The sequence below is a fragment of the Lampris incognitus genome, chromosome 12 (assembly GCF_029633865.1).
Source record: "Lampris incognitus isolate fLamInc1 chromosome 12, fLamInc1.hap2, whole genome shotgun sequence".
In the NCBI taxonomy this organism is placed as follows: domain Eukaryota; kingdom Metazoa; phylum Chordata; class Actinopteri; order Lampriformes; family Lampridae; genus Lampris; species Lampris incognitus.
In genome coordinates, this window is record NC_079222.1 from 34,508,593 (window position 1) to 34,531,697 (window position 23,105).

At 46.1% G+C, this 23,105-nt stretch overlaps 1 protein-coding gene across 1 annotated transcript in view; it reads left to right on the top strand.

Annotated features, from left to right (window-relative positions):
• LOC130121628 (netrin receptor UNC5D-like) overlaps nucleotides 1-23,105 on the top strand; it is a 155,354-nt gene that overhangs the window by 117,984 nt on the left and 14,265 nt on the right. The window contains 6 exon segments of the mRNA XM_056290469.1: nucleotides 124-273; nucleotides 537-755; nucleotides 1,285-1,369; nucleotides 7,697-7,868; nucleotides 18,283-18,513; nucleotides 21,827-21,976. Coding sequence (XP_056146444.1) covers nucleotides 124-273; nucleotides 537-755; nucleotides 1,285-1,369; nucleotides 7,697-7,868; nucleotides 18,283-18,513; nucleotides 21,827-21,976 — 1,007 coding nt within the window.

Below are 23,105 nucleotides of genomic sequence, written 5' to 3' on the forward strand. Positions count from 1 at the left end.
GTTTCCTCCCTGCCCTCTATGTATGCCATGTGGTATGTATAGTATGTGTACATGTATGTATGTGAGGCTCTGTACAGAACTTGAGGACAATAACACATTTATCTTTACCTTTGTGTTTTTCAGGAAATCCCCTGCTGATTAACCCATCAATGCAACCTGATCTAACAGTTTCTCGTACCTACGGCAGTCCACTGTGTTTTCAGGACTCCATTGATAAGGAATTGATGGCTGAATGCTCACTGCTTGACCCTCTGCCAGACCTCAGGGTCAAAGGTCAGACTACAGAGTTGACAAGTTCAGCTTCTACCTTGTCTGACTAGCTAGTTGACTATACTTGTCTGGCTAGCTAGCTAGCTAGCTAGCTAGATAGATAGATAGATAGATAGATAGATAGATAGATAGATAGATAGATAGATAGATAGATTTTCTGAGTTAGAAGCCTTAATTTCTTTGGCTTTTTCTTGGTGTCAGTTTAATTCTTGTCTGAGTATCTGTCCGTCTACAACCAGGTCAAAGGTCCTTCATTGTATCTCTAGGGCTGGCAGAGAGGGCGGAGTACCATGTCATGTGCCACCCCAAGACCCTCCCCAGAGGCATGGCTTCAGACTACTGCGGCATAGAAGTGGAAGCCACTCTGGGCAGAAGGGAAAAGAACCTCTTCATCCCCAAGCCCCTAACTACCGCTGCCAAGCCTCCCCATAAAACGACAGGGGTTTTTGGCTATACAGGAGGCAGACTGGTGGTACCCAACACAGGTGAGCCCACTTTAGGGCCAAATTTTATGTGTTCTCCTACGTAAGGTCAAAGTAAAATATTCATAACTGAAATTCAAGCCTGTGGTGTTGCCAATCTGTCACATGATTTACGATCACCACGCTCAGTATACACGGGCCTACGTTATTTACCCAGTCTTTCATGGGGTTTCATTTGCTGCAGCCTAGATTGGTAGTAATCGTTCGACAGAAACGTTGCTGTTGTGCTCGTATGTTTGTGTCCAAGTGTGTGGGTGAGTACAATAAGCGAGAGAGAGAACAAGAGAGCGGAAGATAGACCACGTATTCATGACAAAGCCAGTTGGCAGTGTTGATATATAAGTGCTTTGGGACTTGCTTCCATCACCTCTTTCTGGGACCCTCACCTCTCTGGCTGTCATCTCCAGTAAAGACACTTGACAGCGGAGCAGATGTGAGTGTACGTGTGCGTGTTTGTGTGTTGGTCTGATTGTAATGTGCAAGCATTGCTGTACGTGTTTCTCGGCTGTTAAACATTTCCCTTTTTTCGTAGGTATCAGTCTGTTGGTGCCTCATGGGGGAATAGCTGAAGGCACTACCTGGGAAATGTACATGATCATCAACCAGGAGGACAGCAGGTGCGGGACTCCCACTGTGACAGCGCAGTCTGCTTCCTTGGCCTGTCGCTTATATTCGTTCAACCCTTTTGCGCATCCTTAATCTTTGTTTTGCCTCATCGGCTCGCCCTGTTCTTGCACAACACACACAAGGATGCAACAGTGAATCGCAGGCACTCTAATACAGATGCACGAGTGCATGTATGCACACACAAACGCACACATATACCGATTTCCTTACAGGTAAACCGGTCTAAAGTGGAATATGCAACCGCATAGTCTGCCCAGCATGTGGTCCTTGCTCATCTTGCAGACAGTACGGGAGATGACAGGCCGTGTCACAAATAGGCAGGCGGTTGCAGACACACGGCCCTGTTCATTACAGCGCTGCCCTGACCAAGTTGCTCAGCAGGGAGATAAGAATACACCACGCCGTTCCGGGAACCTGTTTTGTGTCTGTAAACACCATCTGCCTCATGATGACTTTTTAAAGTTGTGAATACTGTGGGCATCCGGGTGGTGTGGCAAGTGCCTACCAACACAGGGATCGCGGGTTCGAATCCTCGTGTTACCTGCGGTTCGGTCGGGCGTCCCTACAGACACAGTTGGCCGTGTGTGCGGGTGGGAAGCCGGATGCGGGTACGTGTCCTGGTCGCTGCACTGGCGCCTCCCCAGGTTGGTCGGGCTGTCTGTTCGGAGGGGAGGGAGAACTGGGGGGGATTGGCGTGATCCTCCCACGCACTTCGTCCCCCTGGCAAAACGCCTCACTGTCAGGTGAAAAGAAGCGGCTGGCGACTCCACATGTATCGGAGGAGGCACGTGGTAGTCTGCAGCAACGGGTTCGGGAGAGTTGGGTAATTGGCCAAGTACAACTGGCGAGAAAAAGGGGTGAAAAAAGTGGAATATTGTGGATTTTGAGAAGGTGTGAGAATAGGCAACGTGGATTTGGTACTTAATTAGAAGGAAGATGTCAGGTAACAGAAAATATGTAGATGACTATTGCCTGCCAGTGAGAGTCTAATTTCTTTAACTTTGCTGTCACAAATTTGACAGGAGTAAATAGCATGATACATGAGATTACTTCCAAATAGATAGCAATTATAAAGTAATTTAACACCCAACTTCTTACCAGCAGGACTTCAGAAGGAATTACCTAAAGCAGACAGAAAGCAGCTTCGATGTTTCAACATGTCTGTTCACCCTGTTCAATCTGATCATACGTTACTGCCCCGACAACGTGGTCAGCCCATCTTTACCCCTCAGTTAATTTAGACTTGAGAGGGGAATCAGAAGTGACACGTGGGGAAAAAAATGTCGACTGAGGGAAACTGCCGTGTCACATCACACACCAGATACTAAGTTCCCAGGTGCTTCTTGGTAAAGAACAGAGATTGGCAGTCATATACAGGTAACGTCTTAGTTAGTGGACTGGTTGTATACTCGTCTCAAGTCTCCCAGACATAACCAAGCGTCCAACCTCTCAGATTCCTGCTTTGCTCTGATAAGCTTAATGCTGTTTACTTCTCCGGCTGGTGTTTGAGGAGTAGCAGGAGCTGTGCACCGCTGAGCTGTCAGTCAAACTCGACTGACAGCCGCTGAGGCCCGGGGAGAAATTGGATCCTTTCTTCCCATTCAAACTCAGGCCATCTACATGAGACGACGCTTTCTACTGCAAAGAATAGGGGCTGATAAGCTCTGCCGGGCTTGGTTTCAGGCCCTGCAAGGCCTTCTGTCTTTCTTCTGGGCTTCAGTAGCTTGGGGTTTTGTTTTTTTTGTTTGTTTTTTTTCTGTGAGCAAGGGCATTAAACCATGCTTCATGACCAAAAACCATAACACCTCATATCAGGTAACATACCAAACACCATAACGTATAAGCTTTCCATATACATGCAGATTTTATCCTGCATATTTTGAGTAATTACTGCTCAATTACTGAATACTCTATGTGGTTTAAAATAGAGTCCTGTAGTATAGTGTAGTGTCATTTTTTGCTTTACTTTTTGCTGTTTAGGGTAAAAACGACATCATTCACTTCTTAGATAAACCACAGACGCCTGAACTCACAGTGTGGTTGTCCTTCTTCAGCACTCCCTGGTTCTTTGCTTCAGTGACGAGGTGTGAATGAGGAAGTCTTAGTACCTCCTCCTTTAGTTGCTATTTTTGCACCCCCCCCAAGTAAAGTAGTGCATCATTCCTTTTGGGGGGTTTTTTTGCCCCTTTTTTCTCCCCAATTGTACTTGGCCAATCACCCCACTCTGAGTCCTCATCTCCAACGTCTGAGTCCGAATGCGGTCAATGCTCGAGTTCAAGTCTGAGTCACCAGTGCTCGAATCCAAGTCGAGTCATGAGTCCTGAAAATCAGGACTCGAACTGGACTCGAGTACTACAACACTGTATGGAGCTAACAGAGGAGTAATGATTTGTTATTAGTTACATGCCAATTAGCAGCTGAGTAGGCGTTAATCGGGGATGATTCATTCAGTCAGTACTCATTATGCAGATTCACAGATATCCAGGAGCTAATAGATACTGGTTTATTATTGTGGTATCTAACAGTCGGTTCTTAAATCACTCATTATCCATTAAACTTGATTCAGAGTTATACAGTTTGTTGCTTTTTTATTTTTATTTTCTTATCTTGTTTTTCTTTCCTTTCACTTTTTTTTGACTCAGAGGAGATCAACACTGTCGTTTATTTTAGATATCAAGCGGGTCGTTTGGCAGCCTGAATCCCTTATTTTACAACTTCAGTTTAATCCAAAAACAGTTAGCCCCTATAGAAGCTGTTTAAAATATAATGAAACAAACGTGAAAAAAATAAAAATAGCCTAAAGGAATTACGTGAAGGTACACAGACCTCGCCCCCTCCCACGCGCCTTTTGCAGAAATGACGCCAGTGTAAACAACCGTCAGCAACCTTTATTCAAAGGGTGATCTGACTGATTACCAGACTCCAAGTAGGGAACCCTGGTTTCTTCCGGTGCTCGGGGCTGATTCACACAAAAATCCAGCTGCGGGGGGCCTTGATGATGCCTGGATATGTAACTTTATTTTCAGACAAAATTTCAGCTATGTCTCTGATTTTTGTTTTTCTCTCAACATGAACAAACCTAAACAATTCACCTTAGCATCTATACAGGAGCAGTAGTTGTTCATATTTGTGTGCATTTTTTTTTCTATATGCTGATGTTGGTGATGGTGGAAGTAGGGATCTTTTGGCGATGTGTGTGTGTTTTTCCGTGCATATGCAAATAGGAAGCATCTGTGCATCTGCCTTTCTAAGTCAGAGCTTGCCTCCTACACAGCTGAATTAATGCAGCTGAGAAATATCCACGCTATTTCAGTGACAGCAGGACCAATATTGTGTCCTCTGTATGTGACGTGTCCAGCCAAGCCAGCCGCATGACTGATGGTGGTCCCATCGATTGCTCTCGGTCTTCAGGGCTCCCTGCCAACATCGGGCCCCTGGCCAAGAGCAGCTTGGCCTGGCTAATCTGTCACTGGGCTGGCCAATGCAGGCTTCAACAGCCTGATCGACCCGTGCCGTTTGCACACCGTGTGCTATCGCCTGTCCTCCCCAGCCCTACTGTCCATTCGTCTTACTTCTTTAATCTGCCTCTATCTGTGTGTCAACTGGGCAGAGATTAATTCATTTTGACTGTATGGGTTTGAGTTTACGCTGACAGTAGGTAACGCTTACATGCTTTTGTATTTGAAAGTGTTTCTCTCAGCATTTTAACACATACACAGCAGCAAAAAATGTAGATCTAGGATCATTACAATTCTAAAAATTGCAATAAGTTTATATGGGTATATCTGAATTGGTAAACTCACTCTTTTATACTGTTCTAGAATTCAGCATATGTGGCTTACAATGTCATACTTGAATGAACTAGCACTGGAACGACTGGGATTTCACTCCTACCTAAAACGACCGTAGGCAGTCAAAATGGCCGCTGGTTTTTAAACGCTATATTCTGTCAAGATAAATACCCAATTGAAATATCAATGCATTGCATATGTTTATATGTCTGTTAACATTTTAACAACTTTAATACTGTAGTGAACCACAGGGTTCGTACGGTCATGAAAAAACCTGGAACAGTCATGGAATTTTAAAATGCAATTTCCAGGCCCTGGGAAAGTTATGGAAAATAACATTTTTTTTCAGAAGTTTTGGAAAAGTCATCGAAATATATCTAAAGTTTCACCAATTCATCCAAACAAAATCGATGTGTCGTAATAAAATGTAAATTGCCGCGGACCGTCGTGATATGTTGGTGGTGTGGAAAGTTTCTTCAGTCTGGCTCAGTCTGTGTTACTGGGCATGCGCCGTGCAAGCGCCTAGCAACTGCAGCCACGCCCACTAGCCTGCAGTTGCTTCTGCTAGCAAACGGACGATGCCGACAAAATGCCCGGGAAGTGCAGCTTCAATAATACACGGCTTTTTAAGGGTAAATACCAGTTATGGCTGGCAAAAGACACTGACCCAAGACGTGCTAAATGCAAGCTGTGCTGTAAAACATTTGACATTTTGGATATGGGCGAGGCAGCGCTCGTTAGCCACTTGGAGGGGAAAAGCTCAAGACTGTAGCCGCGGTTGCTAGCAGCGCAATACCCATATAGGTGAGGACATCCAGCAACACTACTACAGTTTCCACGGCAACAAAGCAGACAACTTTGGACGTTTCTGCAAAAAAAAAAATGAAGTCCTTAAAGCGGAGATACTGTGGGCCCTAAAAATCATGAATTCACGCTAATTCAAGTCATCCGAGGACACGACCCGTGTTTTGGCCGCCATGTTCCCGGACAGCCAGATTGCAGCGAAATGTACCTGTGGCAGGGGCGGATCTACGGGGTGGCAAGGGGTGGCAGCTGCCACCTCTGGGACACAGTCTTGCCACCCCTGTTGCCACCCCATTTATAAGTCAGATAATATGTTTTTAAAGTATATTTTATGTGCAAGCATGGTGAAGGTCACTGAGACCCGCGCCAAACTCATCTCAAACAGAAGTCGCCGATTTAGAATCCCCCCTCCCCCCTCACAGGCGCGGATCTACAGGGTGGTAAAGAGGTGGCAGCTACCACCTCTGGGACACAGTCTTGCTACCCCTGTTGCCACCCCATTTATAAGTCAGATAATATGTTTTTAAAGTATATTTAAGTACAAGCATGGTGAAGGTCACTGAGACCCGCGCCAAACTCATCTCAAACAGAAGTCGCCGATTTAGAATCCCCCCTCCCCCCTCACAGGCGCGGATCTACAGGGTGGCAAAGGGGTGGCAGCTGCCACCTCTGGGACACAGTCTTGCCACCCCAGGGAAAAATCTCTAGATCCACCACTGACCTGTGGTGAGAACAAGTGTGCCTATGTCTGCACTTGTGGGCTTGCTCCGCGCTTTAAAAGACTCTTACTGTCAGAAGGGTCCCAACAAAAGCCGTATGTAGCGCTGTTTGACGAAAGCCCAAACCACCATTTGCAGTCCAAACAAACGGATTTACATGTGAGGCTGTGAGATGGAGCAGAAGTAAAGACTAAAGACGACACATTGAGTTCCAGACTTTGCATATTCCGTCTCTAGTTTTAGGAGTGGAAATTAATTTTGGAAGATTTATTTAATTTATTTATGTTATGTCTTTTTTTTTATATTGACAACTCATGTACTGATTACTGAGTAATCAGTAGTTAGCACTGGCATTCCTACCCACCCCAATGCACTATTTCTCTCTGTTTATCTCTTACAGAAAATGTGATGGCATTTTTATCTTTTGAGACATTGACAAAAATGTCTCAAAATGAATTAAAATATGAGAAAATGTATCTAAGTGTGCCTGTCTGGCGTTTTTTTTTTGTTTTGGAGAGGCACCATACATTTCAGATGTAAACCTAATTTCACTTAGTGTTACGATAATTCGTTTTCGGTGGTCCCATTGAGATAAAATAATTTCTTTTGGTCATGGAAATTCAGTAAAAGGTTTTGGAGAAGTCATGGAGAAGTCATGGAAAATCATTGGTGAAAAAGTGTAAGAACCCTGTAACCAGTCGACTAAAGGGCCCGACCCACTAGCCCAGGGCTACCGAGCCTATTCATCCGTGATTGTTACAATACTGTTTTTCAAATAATTTAAAATGGCCGCTGTCCACATTTTAATGCAAATATATGCAATTATGTGAGCAACAGTAGGACTGTCTATTTTTCACAGTTATTAAACTTTAAAAATCCAAAACCGTCAAAATGACGACTTTGGTCATTCTAGTGCTAGTTCAGATATTTTCATTATCAGTTATTTTAAAGTGTTTCTGTTTTGATGTTGATGTTTTTATGTGTCCTCTTTTTACATGTGCAGTACTGTGTCAGGGGAGGGCCAAGAGATCCTTCTTAGTCCAGAGGTTACATACGGCCCATCGGGCCTCGACCTGTCCTGCCCTATAGCCATGACCATTGCCCATTGTGCTGAGGCTCCTGCTGATAAATGGAACATACGGCTAAAGAGACAGATGCAGGACAACAAGTGGGAGGTGAGAAATTTCCAGTAAAGTTGATTTGCTCCATCAGTTATTAATATTGTTGCCATAAAATCCAGTGGGGTATGCTGACAAGTCACAACACACACAAAATAGCACTTTACCTTCATTAAAAAAAAGTGTGGCCAACAAGTGATGAATATTTTACCATGCAGAGTAATCATAAAAGCACATACATGCATATTTATGGTCACCATCTCTCATGCATCTGGCATTAAAACCATGTTTTCAGCGTCTTACATGCTGTCATGCCTCCATAAGAACTGTAATGCAACATGCAAATGACATTTACTGAGCATTAAAATGGTTATGAATGCTCATAAATTGTTTATGAATTTATATCACTGTTAGCAACTTTAATATTGCTGGGATAGAACATTTTCACATGTGCACGTGCACATTATGGATCTTTCAGTATATCTTTTTATCATTAACCCATAACATGAGGTTATTGTAAATTGTCATTTGAAAATATAGTACACTGGTGTGTTGGTATTTCTGTAGAAATACAAACTATTCTCGAAACTTTGTGTAACAGTATCGTTGTAAAATTTTTAAATCTAAAAATATAATAAATGGTGCAATTTTAATGAATAAACATGTATATTGGACATTCACCTTGAATTCTAGTTTATCATGTTAGATAATTATTGTCCCGTGTCATCATCATTTAAAGAACTATTTTCAAGATGTTTTATGAATGCCGTAGAGGGGAATCAGTTCAAATGGGAAAGAGATTTATATCTTACCACGGTCAGGACATAAATGAAGAAAGAAAATGTTAAATTATAATTGATAATAAAATTATCATATGATTAGAATGGGCAAATTACTGAGAAGTATATTGAGACAGCGCAAGCTAGGATGTCGAAGAAGTAAAACTGATCAAGGATGCAGATGGAAGAGTTCTGTCAAAAGATGAGGATATTTTACAGAGATGGAGGGATTATTTCAGTCACCAAATGAATGAAGAGAATAACAGAGAAAGAAGGGCAGGTGAACCACCAAGGAATGAAGAGGACGTGGGAGATATTACAAGGGATGAGGTGATAAAAGTGTTGCAACGAATGAAAAATGGAAAAGCGGTGGGACTGGACAGTATACCAGCAGAAGTCTGGAAGTACTTAGGTGATACTGGCATAGAGTTCCTGACTAGACTCTTCAACAACATAATACAGACTGGGGAAATGCCAGATGAATGGAGAAAGAGCATAGTGGTACCAATTTAAAAGAATAAAGGTGATGCTCAAAGTTGCAACAACTACAGAGGGATAAAATTGATGGGACATACAGTGAAGTTATGGGAGAGAGTGATTGAAGTGAGACTTAGGAAGGAAGTGACTATAGGGAAAGAACAAGTTTTGATTCATAACTAGAAGTATCAGATATGTGACATTTGTACTCAGGACCTTAGCTGAAAAATAGTTCGAAGGACAGAGAGAATTGCATTGTGTATTTATTGATTTGGAGAAGGCGTATGACAGAGTACCGAGAGAGGTGCTGCGGTATTGTCTGAGAGCGAAGGAAGTGGCAGAAAATTACATCAGCCTAATTCAGGACATGTACAGGGACTGTAAGACCATAGTTCAATGTGCAGTGGGAACAACAAGCGAGTTTGAGGTAAAGGTAGGATTGCATCAAGGATTGGCGTTGAGCCATATCCTGTTTGTCATACAGATGGACAACCTCACAGAACATCTTAAGAAAGATCCACCATGGAGCGTGTTTGCTGATGACCTCATGCTACCAAATGAGGACAAGGAAAGCTGGGAGAGAGATCTTGAAGATTGGAGAGAAGAGCTAGAGATTACAGGACTAAAGATCAGCAGAACAAAGACTGAGTATAAATAACACCTGTGTATAAATAAGCAAGTAGAAAGTTCAGGATTGACCTTGGGAGGAGAAGATGTCCCAGAAGTTAACGAATTCAAGTATGTAGGATCGACAATACAGACAGAAGGCGGTGGTAAGAAGGAAGTCAAGAAAAGGACACAATCTGGGTGGAATTCATGGAGAAAGGTAGCTGGAGTATTTTGTGACAAAAGAATGCCGTTGAGGGTAAAGGGCAAGGTATACAAATCAATGGTCAGGCCTGTCATGCTCTATGGTATGGAAGCAGTGACAACAACAGAGAGGCTAGAATCTACATTACAGGTAGCAGAGATGAACATGCTGCGCTGGTCCTTGGGAGTCACTAGAAAAGAGCGGTAGAGAAATGAAGAAGTGAGAGAAACATTGAAGATCAGAAGAATGGATGAGAAGTTGAGAGAGACAAGATTGAGATTGTTTGGACATGTACAGAGAGGAGGCATAGACTATATAGAAAAGGAGATATTGTACCTGGAAATACCTGGCAAAAGGAAAAGTGGAAAACCAAGGAAGAGATGGAGAGACCAGGTAGAGGAGGACGTGAGGAGGGTTGGACTGCAGGAGAGGGATGCTTCAGACAAAGCTGTGGAGGGCAAAAAGCTGTTGTGGTGACCTCTTGGAAACAGGGAACAGGCCAAAAGAAGAAGAAGAAGACTGAGCAAATTATATTTTTCTGTTTAAAGTGAAATACGGAGATGGGACAGAAACAGAATGAAACAGTTGTATATTATACTGCTATATGACCTAGCTAATTTCCCTTTGTAGTCTTACAGTGTAAATTAGAGTTAGATTAACCACAGAATTTAGAGAAAGTATGAATAAATAAATAGAATAGGTTTGAAAGCTTGACCACAGTGCCTCCCCTCAAGTAGGGTCAAAAACAGATAGAAGTTGATAACTACTTTTTCAAAAAAATGTGAAAAGCTTTTACTGCTCAAAAAGCAGGGCAATGTGTATCTGTAATAGCTGTTGTGATAGTTTTTGCTCAGCCAGCTCTTTGAATATAATAACACCTTTTCATGCTCTCAGACGAATTGGGGGATATATATATATATATATATATATATAGTCATTTGAGACTGACGAGGTCACTTAGATGAGCGATGAAACGTTTCTCTCTCAGTAAACGATGCGTCCAGATGAACCGATTCGACTTTCTGGGATTTTCTTACCTGGATTATTGAGCATGCATAAAGACACTCTCAGACAAATGCTTTGAATTCTGACAACAATCTGAACACCTTTCTATCCATTTTGTTCCTTTTCAGCAGAGTATACATATTGTCAGAGAGGCTCTTTTAATGTTTGAGTAACCTCATCAAAAGGCTTTGGGGGACCTCATTGAGGCAGAGTGACCTCGGAGCTACAGCAATTTTTTGGGGGGGGTTTTTTGTCCCTGGAGAGCCGTAGTGACTCTCTCCCAGCCTGGCCCTTTCATTGTCTCTGACATTTACATAGAATTTAATTTGCCAGCAGAGATTTGTTGCACAAAGGGGAAATATCAAAAGGCCCATCACTGATGTATGCTATATGCCATCAGGAAGAGAGAGCCAGCAAGAAAGACAAAGGCAAATGAGAAAAGAGAAACAGGACAGGGAAAGAAGAGATGTCCCTTAAGAACGTCGTGACCTGTCTGTGTCACCGTGAAATAATGAATGTTTTATCCCAGGCAGAATGCCTTGTTGAATTACAAACTCTGCAATTAGCAACTTGACCAGAGATGGATGTCCCTCTCTCTCACTTTGTTTGATCTTATTAACAGCTGGTTCTTCTGCAGTGATAGAGTTTGATTAGTATTTCTCCCTGGCTAAATTAACGTTTGTTATATACAAATCCCTGATATCTGCTGGAGTGCTATTAAGCCAATTTAAGGAAGTTGTGAGCCGGTGCTGAACATTTCACTGCGTTGATTTGTAGACTTTAGCAGTATCAAACGCAAAGAGGATCTTAAAGAGAGAGTTATGCAGGTATTTCAAGAGGTGATTATGAAGGTGCAGAAGCTCCCCCTGGTTATATTAATAATAATAGTTATTATTATTATTATTATTTTTCAATGTGCGACCATGTTTGTTGTTGACCGAGGCTGCAAGGCCAAACCCAATATGCCGGCACAGACAGACTCAAGGCAGGGTTTCGATAAAACAAGTACTTTAATGCTAGACAAGAGCCGGTAGAGCAAGGAGCAGACAGGGAACACTGGGTTCAGGGCGAGAGTACACACGAAAGGGGGGACCTCGACCAAACTGGGGAGCAGGAAACAAGTGGGGCTCCACACAGACAGACCAACGACCAGAAGCAGGGGCTGGACAGAGCAGATATGACTGCAGGAACACGGAAAGCAGGGTTAGACCGGAAATACAGACTATGAAACAATAAAAGGTTTAAAACCTGGAAGCATAGGACTGACTAAGCAGGCACTATGATCTGGCAAGGCTGATGTGACAAGGCTGGGTATATAAGGAGTAGGGTTGATTGCCATAGATGAGATGCAGGTGGTGGACCTCTGCTCTGCCTGCCGCACACCTGCCTCCAATCCAGAAGCATACATACACACACAACCAGGAGAGAGAAACTAGGACAGGGGGAGTAGCCAAGATAATTAGGGGGACTGGGATGAAAAGGATGAGTCCTGGGAGGGTGCAGAGGTGGCTGTGACAGTACCCATCCCCTCTGCGGGTGCTACCTGGTGCTCGACCAGGCTTGTCAGGATGGAGCTCATGGAAAGCTCTGATGAGCGGGTTGTCCAGGATGTGATCATGAGGGACCCAGCAGTGCTCCTAAGGACCATACCCCTCCCATCCACCAGGTACTGCAGACGGTGGCCCCGATGGTGCACATCCAGAAGCTGCCGGATCATATATACTGGGCCCCTGCCTACCATGCGTGGAGGTGGAGTAGCCACTGCTGGGGGGGACAAGGGACTGGAGAGGACAGGCTTCAGATGGGAGACGTGGAATGTGCGGTGCACCCAAAAGGAGGCTGGGAGCTTGAGCTGTACTGCCACTGGGTTAATAACCTTGTCCACCGGCAAAGGACCTACGAAGCAGGGAGTGAGCTTCTTGGATTCCACGCTCAGCGGCAGGTCCTTAGGTGAAAGCCACACCTCTTGACCAGGAACATAGGCAGGAGCTGGGGTGCAGTGATGGTTAACCTGGGACTGGGACCAGGTGGAAGCGTTGAACAGGGCAGCGTGGGCCTGGTTCCAGATGCGACGGCAGCATCATAGGCGGGCCTGCACCGATGGCACCGCGACTCCACCCTCCTGGGCAGGGAAAAGGGGAGGTTGGTAACTCAGGGCGCACTCGAAGGGGGACATCCCCAAAGAGGCACTGAGGTGGGCGTTGTGGGCATATGCTGGCTCCAGGATGGGCGTGTTGGAGGCAGTTGTACAATACAGGGTGTCCACTAGCTCCTGGTTGACACACTCAATCTTGCTGTTGGACTGGGGATGGTTTCCGGAGGACAGAGTCATGGTGGCACCCAGAGCAGAGCAGAATGACCGCCACACCCGGGATATGAATTGGGGGCCTCTGTCTGAAACAATGTCCACCGGGATACCATGCAGGCAGAAGACATGTTGAACCAGGAGATCGATAGATCGGTGTTCTCCCTGGAGGATGGGAACTTTAGCAGAGGGGCGAAATGCACTGAGTTGGAGAAACAGTCAACTAAGGTGAGGATGACCATGTGGCCATGAGATGGGGGCAGACCAGTGACCAAGTCCAGGGCAATGTGCACCCAGGGGCGACCCTCTCTAATGCACACAATGTGGTAGGCATTGCAGAGATCCAACTTAGAAAATACCATTGCTCCATGGAGGGGGGCAAAAGCAGAGCTGATTAGTGGCAACAGATATTTGTTCTTAACTGTAATCTATTTAAGGCCGCGAAAGTCAATGCATGGTCTAAGTGAGCCGTCTTTCTTGCTAACAAAGAAAAACCCTACACCCACTGGAGAAGAAGAGGGGCATATAATACCTGCAGCTAGCAAGTCACGAATGTACATTTCCATGGCCTCTTGTTCCGGCCGGGAAAGGTTGTAAAGCCGGCTGCTGGGCAGAGGCGCTCTGGGTTGCAAGTCTATGGCACAGTCATGAGGCCGGTGGGGCAGTAGAGACAGGGCCTGGTGTTTGCAAAAACTGAGGATAAATCAAGATATACTGTGGGAACCATGGAGAGGTCTGGGGGCTGAGGAAAAGACTGCACACTGGGGAGAGTCGGAGCAGAGGCTGAGTGTAAACAGTCGCAATGACAAAATGAACTCCTTGTATTAATCTTACCCATGGTCCAGCGATGAGTTCATTGAGCCCACTCGGTTCATCCCGGGACACTAACTCATCCTTGATGTTTTTGTTAAGCCCGTGTTGAAATGCCCCCTGCAGAGACTCATTGTTCCAGCCGCTCTCCACGGTGAGAGCCCGAAATTCAATGTCACTCTCAGCCACACTACAGTTGCCCTGCCAGAGACACATGAACCGCCTTTTAACATCCTTACCTCAAATCAGATGATCGAAAACCTTCCTGATCTCCAGAGTGAAGCTGGCGTACATGGCTCAGACAGTGGTTTGCCTTTCTCACACTTTGGACTTTGGAGCAAACCAATCAGGTAGGTGATCTTTGCTCTCTCGCTGGCGAAGGTATGAGGTTGTTGTTCCAAAACCAGAGAACACTGCAGCAGAAAGGCTCAGCAACCTCCAGGGCTACTGATGTATCACTCGGAGGTGGGGTAGACGGTCCCCAGGGCATGGGCGTGGAACTAGACACTACAGGGAGGCTCAGGGCAGCCACACTGCTCTGGAGGTCCATGAGGGACTGTAGTATGCCCTGATTGGCCAGGGCTTGCTAGAGCCTGTCTGTGGTGGCTGGGTCCATACTGGCAAATCGTACTGTGCTCCGGAGCTGCAAGGCCAAACCCAATATGCCAACACAGACAGACTCAAGGTAGGGTTTCAGAAAAACAAGTACTTTAATGCCAGACGAGATGAGGAGCCGGTAGAGCGAGGAGCAGACAGGGAACATTGGGTCCAGGGCAACGCACACGGGAGAGGGACCTCGGCCAAACTGGGAAGCAGGAAGACAACCGGGATGCCATGGAGACAGACCAACGACCAGAGGCAGGGACTGGACAGAGCAGACGGGACTGCAGGAACATGGAAGGCAGGGTTAGACCGGAAATTGATAGACTTGGAAACCATAAAGGTTTAAAGGCTGGAAGCATAGGACTGACTAAGCAGGCATTATGATCTGACAAGGTGGATGTAGCAGGGCTGGGTATATAAGGAGCAGGGTTGATTGTTGTAGATGAGTTGCAGGAGAGATTAACTAGGGCGGGGAGAGTGGTCAAGATAAGGGAGACAAGTAGACTGGGACAAAGAGGGTGAGTCCTGGGAGGGCGCGGGGATGGCTGTAACAGTTGAATGTGCAAAATACTTAAATTTAGACCTCATTAAAACTCAGGTTCAAGTACATGTATGACATATTGAATATCAAATTACAAACCCCAATTCCAGTGAAGTTGGGACGTTGTGTAAAACGTGAATAAAAACAGAATACAATGATTTGCAAATCCTTTTCGACCTATATTCAATTGAATACACTACAAAGACAAGATATTTAATGTTCAAACTGTTAAACTTTATTGTTTTTTTGGCAAATATTCACTCATTTTGAGTTTGATGCCTGCAACACGTTCCAAAGAAGCTGGGGCAGGGGCATGTTCACCACTGTGTTACATCACCCTCCCTTTTAACAACACTCAATAAGCGTTTAGAAACTGAGGAAACTAATTGTTGAAGCTTTGTAGGTGGAATTCTTTCCCATTCTTGCTTGATGTACGACTTCAGTTGCTCAACAGTCCGGGGTCTCCGTTGTCGTATTTTGCGCTTCATAATGCACCACACATTTTCAATGGGAGACAGGTCTGGACTGCAGGCAGGCCAGTCCAGTACCCGCACTCTTTTACTACGAGGCCACGCTGTTGTAACACGTGCAGAATGTGGCTTGGCATCGTCTTGCTGAAATAAGCAGGGACGTCCCTGAAAAAGACGTCGCTTGGATGGCAGCATATGTTGCTCCAAAACCTGTATGTACCTTCAGCATTAATGGTGCCTTCACAGATGTGCAAGTTACCCATGATGCCATGGGCACTAACACACCCCCATACCATCACAGATGCTGGCTTTTGAACTTTGCACTGATAACAATCTGGATGGTCCTCTCCCTCTTTAGCTCAGAGGACACGATGTCCATGATTTCCAAAAACAATGTGAAATGTGGACTCGTCAAACCACAGCACACTTTTCCACTTTGCGTCGGTCCATCTCAGATGAGCTCGGGCCCAGAGAAGCCGGCGGTGTTTCTGGGTGTTGTTGATATATGGCTTTCGCTTTGCATGGTAGAGTTTTAACTTGCACTTGTAGATGTAGCGACGAACTGTGTCAACTGACGATGGTTTTCCCAAGTCCTCCTGAGCCCACGTGGTAATATCCTTTACAGGATGACGTCGGTTTTTAATGCAGTGCCGCCTGAGGGATCGAAGGTCACGGGCATTCAATGTTGGTTTTCGGCCTTGCCGCTTGCGTGCAGAGATTTCTCCGGATTCTCTGAACCTTTTGATGATATTATGGACTGGAGATGATGAAATCCCTAAATTCCTTGCAACTGTACGTTGAGAAACATTGTTCTTAAACTGTTGGACTATTTGCTCACATAGTTGTTCACCAAGTGGTGAACCTCGCCCCATCCTTGCTTGTGAACGACTGAGCCTTTCAGGGATGCTCCTTTTATACCCAATCATGACACTCACCTGTTTCCAATTAACCCATTCACCGTTGGAATGTTCCTAACAGGTGTTTTTTGAGCATTCCTCAACTTTCCCAGTCTTTTGTTGCCCCTGTCCCAGCTTCTTTGGAACGTGCTGCAGGCATCAAATTCAAAATGAGTGAATATTTGCAAAAAAACAACAAAGTTTATCAGTTTGAACATTAAATATCTTGTCTTTGTAGTGTATTCAATTGAATATAGGTCGAAAAGGATTTGCCAATCATTGTATTCTGTTTCTATTCACGTTTTACACAACGTCCCAACTTCATTGGAACTGGGGTTTGTTCTATATATATACTAAAAATCAGATGTGCTCTGTGATATTCAAGAGATCTATAGCACTGACACAGATCCTGTTAAGGTTGCTTTATCAGCTGGACCAGCAATATTTTAGTCGAGGATTTTTCCCAGGCAGTCCCACTATCTAAGCATTGTTTTACTCACAATTAGACACGTGATCACGAGCTAACAAAGTAAGTGACACGGTGACACAGTGCTGCCTCACAGCAAGGAGGTCCTAGGTTCGACTCCTTCCTGGGGCAGAGTTAGCCCTGGGGCGGGGTGGCAGGTTTGCCCCAATGCTCACATGAAACATTTCCTGTTCATATATCTTCTCTTCAGTTCACAAATTGGGTTGTCTGAAAAAGTGCCTGCAAGTTGTAACATTTCCTGCCCACCTTAAACAGGAATCCCCAGACACGAGTGTCAGACACCAGAATTCATTGGATTAATCCTCTGTATGTGTACGTACCATACACATGCACACTGCTAGCATCAGCCTCACACGCTCCCTGGAACACTCTCGGGATTACATCTTTCTTCTTAGCCCCCCCCCCCTTGTCTTCTCCTTGATCGCTACAACTGCTATCCTAAACTGGTATTGATAAGATTGATTTAATTATGTTGAAGTCTGTTTCTAAATCTGTGTCTTATCAGATGCATGTTGTCATTTTTGTTCCTCTTGTCATCCCACAAATCATCCAAACATCAGAGTTATTGTGGAAGGCTCTTGATAATTAATAAAAGTCGCCTTTGCAGGTGGAGAATCTGAACTCCACTTGCAGATTAAATCTGCCCAGGACACGCTGGCATACAAACCCCCTGTGTTGTATGCCAAGCCTACCGAGAGCACAGGTTGAAAATATAAGAATCCCCACAGTCCACGGGATCATTTCATTAAAATGGCCGAAAAATAATTTCGTTCAGGCGCGTCCAGGTGGCGTAGCGGTCTATTCCGTTGCCTACCAACATGGGGATCGAGTCGAAGCCGGATCGAATCCCCGTGTTACCTCCGGCTTGGTCGGCCGTCCCTACGGACACGATTGGCGAGTGGGAAACCGGATGTGGGTATGTGTCCTGGTCGCTGCACTAGCGCCTCCTCTGGTCGGTCGGGGTGCCTGTTTGGGGGGACTGGGGGGGAATAGCGTGATCCTCCCACACGCTACATCCCCCTGGTGAAACTCCTCACTGTCAGGTGAAAAGAAGCGGCTGGCGACGTCACACGTATCGGAGGAGGCACGTGGTAGTCTGCAGCCCTCCCCGGATCAGCAGAGGGGGTGGAGCAGGAAGAGTGGGGTAATTGGCCGGATACAACTGGGGAGAAAAAGGGGCGGGGGGAATATATATATGTGTGTGTGTAATGGTTAATAATTTACTTCTCCTTGACGCAATGCAACTACACCAGCCCTACACCTGAATTCTATGTTTTCCCTCCACAGGAAGTGATGTGTGTGGATGAGGAGAGCACCTCCTGCTACTGTCTGATGGAGGCCCATAGCTGCCACCTGCTGTTGCAGCGCCCAGGCCGCTACGCCCTTGTGGGGGAACCACTGAGCCAGGAGTCTGCCAAACGGCTAAGGCTGGCCGTTTTTGGAAGCGTGGACACCAGCAACCCCCTAGGCTACACCCTTAGGGTCTACTGTGTGGACGACACACCCTATGCATTTCAAGTATGTCCAATGATGAAAGACTAGAGAGGGACACTTGATAAATCTGTCTGTGTGTGTGTGTATGTGTGTATGTGTACTTCTCCTGGATCACCACCTTGCCGTGGGTGGAGAAGCTTACATATACCAATGATCCCCAAGAGCTATGCCATCCGGAGCTTGGCTCCTGGTAGGGTCACCGAAGACGGACAGCTCCCGGGGGAGGTTCCAGATGGAGCGAGACCAAACGAAGACCTCAACGGCAGAACTGGCGGAAGATGTCTTCGGGTCACAACGGCAGTGACGGGGGAGGAAGGCTGCAACAGAGGGTGGTCCCCGGTCGTCTTGGTTCTCCATGCCATCGGACTCTGGCCGCCCCCTGCTGAGGGCCGTGTGGTGGCTGCAGGCGCAGCAACCTCGCCACGTACGGAGGGAGGACGGTCATACTCGACCCCGAGTGACTGCCGATGATGATGATGATGATGATGATGATGATGATGGTGGTGGTGGTGGTGTGTGTGTTCAGGCATTTCTGAATATCCGGTCAGTCTTTTTCTGACTTTCCCAGGTAGCTGTGTTATTTTTAGGATTTTTTTCCCCCTAGGTTGACTTGACAGAATTCACAGATCTGTGTTGGGGTTTGTTCTGTGGAGAAAACGGCGTCGCCCAGAAGTCGCTCTGCCCCGGTTCTGTGCTCGGCTGAAGACGTCCCAGTGCAGTCGCGTCGCCACCGGGTGACGCTTGATGACTACCAGACAAAGAGAGGCTTTTAATTATAAAGACAAGAGGAGCTGCGAGGGTGCCCGCGCTGCTTTGCTCAGCCGCGTGATTGAATTCGCTGCGTGTTAATTAAACGAGACTTGGCGGTGCATTCCGCTTGTCGAGCGTTTGAATACACATTTCAAAGAGAAACGTCCTCGAGAAGCGCTACAGTTTCGCTCGTACCTTCTACTTTGACGTTTTTAAGCCTCTCGCCGGGGCTTAATTGTCTTTGTCAGCACACTTTGGACTCAAGGAAAAGAGAAAAAAACCAGGAGCCCTTTTCTTCTTCTTCTTCTTCTTCTTCTTCTTCTTCTTCTTCTTCTTCTTCTTCTTCGAGTGTTCCGCCGTCAAAAACAACCAGTTGTTCAAGAACAAGATGTTCCCTGGCTCAGTGAAACACACAAATATCACAGATACCGGTTGTCTAGCGCAGTGTTTCTCAACCGGGGGTCCGCGGACCCCTAGTGGTCCGCGGTGTAATTGCAAGGGGTCCGTGAAAATAAAATATCTTTTAAAAAAAAAGATCCTATGACATTTATAGGAATAGGATTATTTTACTCAAATGCGACTGAGACCTTTATCTACCTAAACTATAAAGGGTAACGGGACTTTTTTCTCTAATTACATCTGTTTCACAAGTGTAATTTATTGTATTTTAATAAGAGATCTCGCTCCCGTTGGCATTGCTGCCTACCAACGCGGGGTCGCCAGTTCAAATCCCCGCGTTACCTCCGGCTTGGTCGGGCGTGTCCCTTACAGGCACAATTGGCCGTGTCTGCGGTTGGGAAGCCGGATGTGGGTGTGTGTCCTGGTCACCGCACTAGCGCCTCCTCTGGCCGGTCAAAAAATATCCAAAAACAAAAAAAGCACGTGCTGTTTGAGGTGGCGCTCTCTTGTGTGCCAGTGAAGGTTGCTCCAGAAAGGTCGACGGTGCGCGAGACCTCGGCCTCCTCAGCCAGCTTAAGCATCGCTCAATTGGTAGAAGGGCACGTGAATGGAGAGGAAGTGGACGTGAGTTGCAGCAGCAGCCGGTTGGCTCTGTCTTCATCACTCGAGCGTGGTGATTTGTTAATTTGTCCTTCTTTTCTTGGGTTGTTGTTTGTGCTTCATACGACAATTGATTTCCCTTGTGAGCTTGAACCAGAATCGATCTCTCTTCCCTTTGTGACTGAGCGGGCAATCACCACACACACACACACACACACACACACACACACACACCAGAACCAGCATTCACAAACTTGTGTGTCTTGTTTAAAGAAACTCCCCCTGAAACAACCGTTAACACATCCGCATATGCGCATACACATGTGCACGCATGCACATATACGCATGCACACACATGTGCACACACACACATCCACACACGTGCGCGCACGCACATGCACGCGCACACTAACGTGTGCATAAACCCACTGGCACGCACAAACACTGTGGCATTGAAATTATGTAACATTACACAATTAGCTAGATGTACACAATCAGCACCACTCACAGTACACATAACGCTGACATGGGTCAAGAGTGGGGAATCATCACAACACATACACACACTTGAAGAAAAACATACACTCACACATGCAAAAGTTATCCCACAAACCCCCGCGGCCCTGAGAGCAGGATAAGCGGTTTGGATAATGGATGGATGGATGTTGGCGCTGTGCCATAACCCAAATGTACTTGACTGGTCCGACAATTGTTGCCATTGTATCCGGTGAACGTGGCAGTTTTACTTCCTCACGTTGGATTTGCTCAGTACTTTGGCTTTTTTGGCCTGATTTGAAAAAATCAGTGTTACCAGTTTAACCTGCTCTTTGAGTTGTTGCACCTTAGTACAAATTACACTGTACAACAAAGCGTTTGCTCCCTGAACACTTTTGGGTGTATTTGATGGACTTCGGGCTGCTGATCACGAAAACCACCTTCACATTTTCCTATCACACTTGTAGATATAACCCATTTTTTGTGGTGATTTCCCATCATATGTTAAGTCTACTAGTATAGTGTCCGCCATGCCAGGTGTTTTGGTCAGTCCAAGCGTCCTCCACCCCCTGTGCCGATCCAGGGAGGGCTGCCGACTACCACGTGCCTCCTCCGATACGTGTGGAGTCACCAGCCGCTTCTTTTCACCTGACAGTGAGGAGTTTCACCAGGGGGACGTAGCACGTGGGAGGATCACGCTATTCCCCCCAGTTCACCCTCCCCCCTGAGGAGGCGCTAGTGCAGCGAATAGGACACATATCCACATCCGGCTTCCCACCCGCAGACACGGCCAATTGTGTCTGTAGGGATGCCTGACTGGAGGTGGAGGTAACACAGGGATTCGAACTGTCCATCCCCGTGTTGGTAGGCAACAGAATAGACTGCCAGGCCACCCGGAAGCCTGTTAGTCCAAGCATATAGATAATCATATCTGTAGTCCCTCAACAGAAGAGATCCGGTCGGCAGTAAACCTTGTGCAGGGTTTTCAGAAGTCTGAACCACAGCTTTGATTCCCGATTCCATCATCCATCTGTAATGTTTGCCTCTTTTTTTCTGTCCACCCCCCCCTTCCAAAAACCCTGTCCCTGCACAGGAGGTGGCCATGGTGGAATGTGGAAGAGGGGGTCGACTCCTGGAGGAGCCGAAAACATTGCTGTTCACGAGGAACACGTTCAGCCTCCAGGTGTCCATCCAAGACGTCCCGCAGCTACTCTGGAGTATCAAGCCTTTCGCCACCTGCCAGGTAGGGCACGCTACATGACTTCATTATGCAAAATAGCCCAAGGTTACACAACACGGTTTGGTTTTAAGCCGAGCCATTTCTCCAGCGCTTGCCTCGGATGTGAAAAGAAAGGGCCCTTGTGCCCTCAGGACACGTCTCTTCATCGCTTCCCCTATTCCTCTGTCGCGGCGTTCACTCCGATCATCCCTCCTTCGACCTACATCAGGTCACATCAGAGCCGAGCGACCGCGGCAGGGTCGCGGCGGAAATGCCACGTCTTGCTAGCTCCTGCACACACACATCCTTACAAATATAATTAAGACTGCCAGGCACTCACGGAGGCACACACACACAATATACTGTATCTTCATTACCTCCCCGGGGGGGCAATGACTTTCAGCTCATTATCCAGCCGTCTTATCAAGGTGATAGAGGAGGTGTGCCCAGCCATTGATTTTTCAGATAACGTGAACACACACACTAGTGAAGAAAAAAAATCTTTGTGTGGATCGTATCCTTCAGTTTTACCACGTTCCCCTGCTGACTGATTACCAACAGAGGATTGCTGATATGAACATATGCAATTTAAGGAAGAAACAGAATGACATCACCGATATTTTAGTGTCAAATACTAGTCGCAGCTTGGCGATCCTTGAGGCTCGTGTCGACGAAACACTCAGTGACGCCATTGTGAGTATACGCACAAGGGTGCAACCTATATAGAAAGGGCAGGAATTCCTATGAAGGAGGGGTGTTTTTTTGAATCTCAAATTCACATTCCTGTACAAGTGAGGGAAGACATTGTGCTGAGCTGGGTTTGAGTTATGTGAGAGCCTTTGGGTGCTGAGCTCACATAAAAGCAGTAAAATCATATATCTCTCTAATACGTTACCAACAACCACGTTTTTAATCACAAATAATGCATTTTTCACTGTACTAAATGCGCCGCATTCTCTTGTGAATGACAGCATGGCTGCACTTCACCGCCAAGCCACCGTGGGGCGCTGTAGAATATTGGGCGAGCTATGCCTGTTGGTTGAGAAATGTATCTGGTTGGGAGATTCAAAATAAAGTGGCATGTTCACGTCCAGTGTTCACACCATGCTGATATTAACAAAACGAATTCCGGACTCAACTGGCTTGGGGTGGA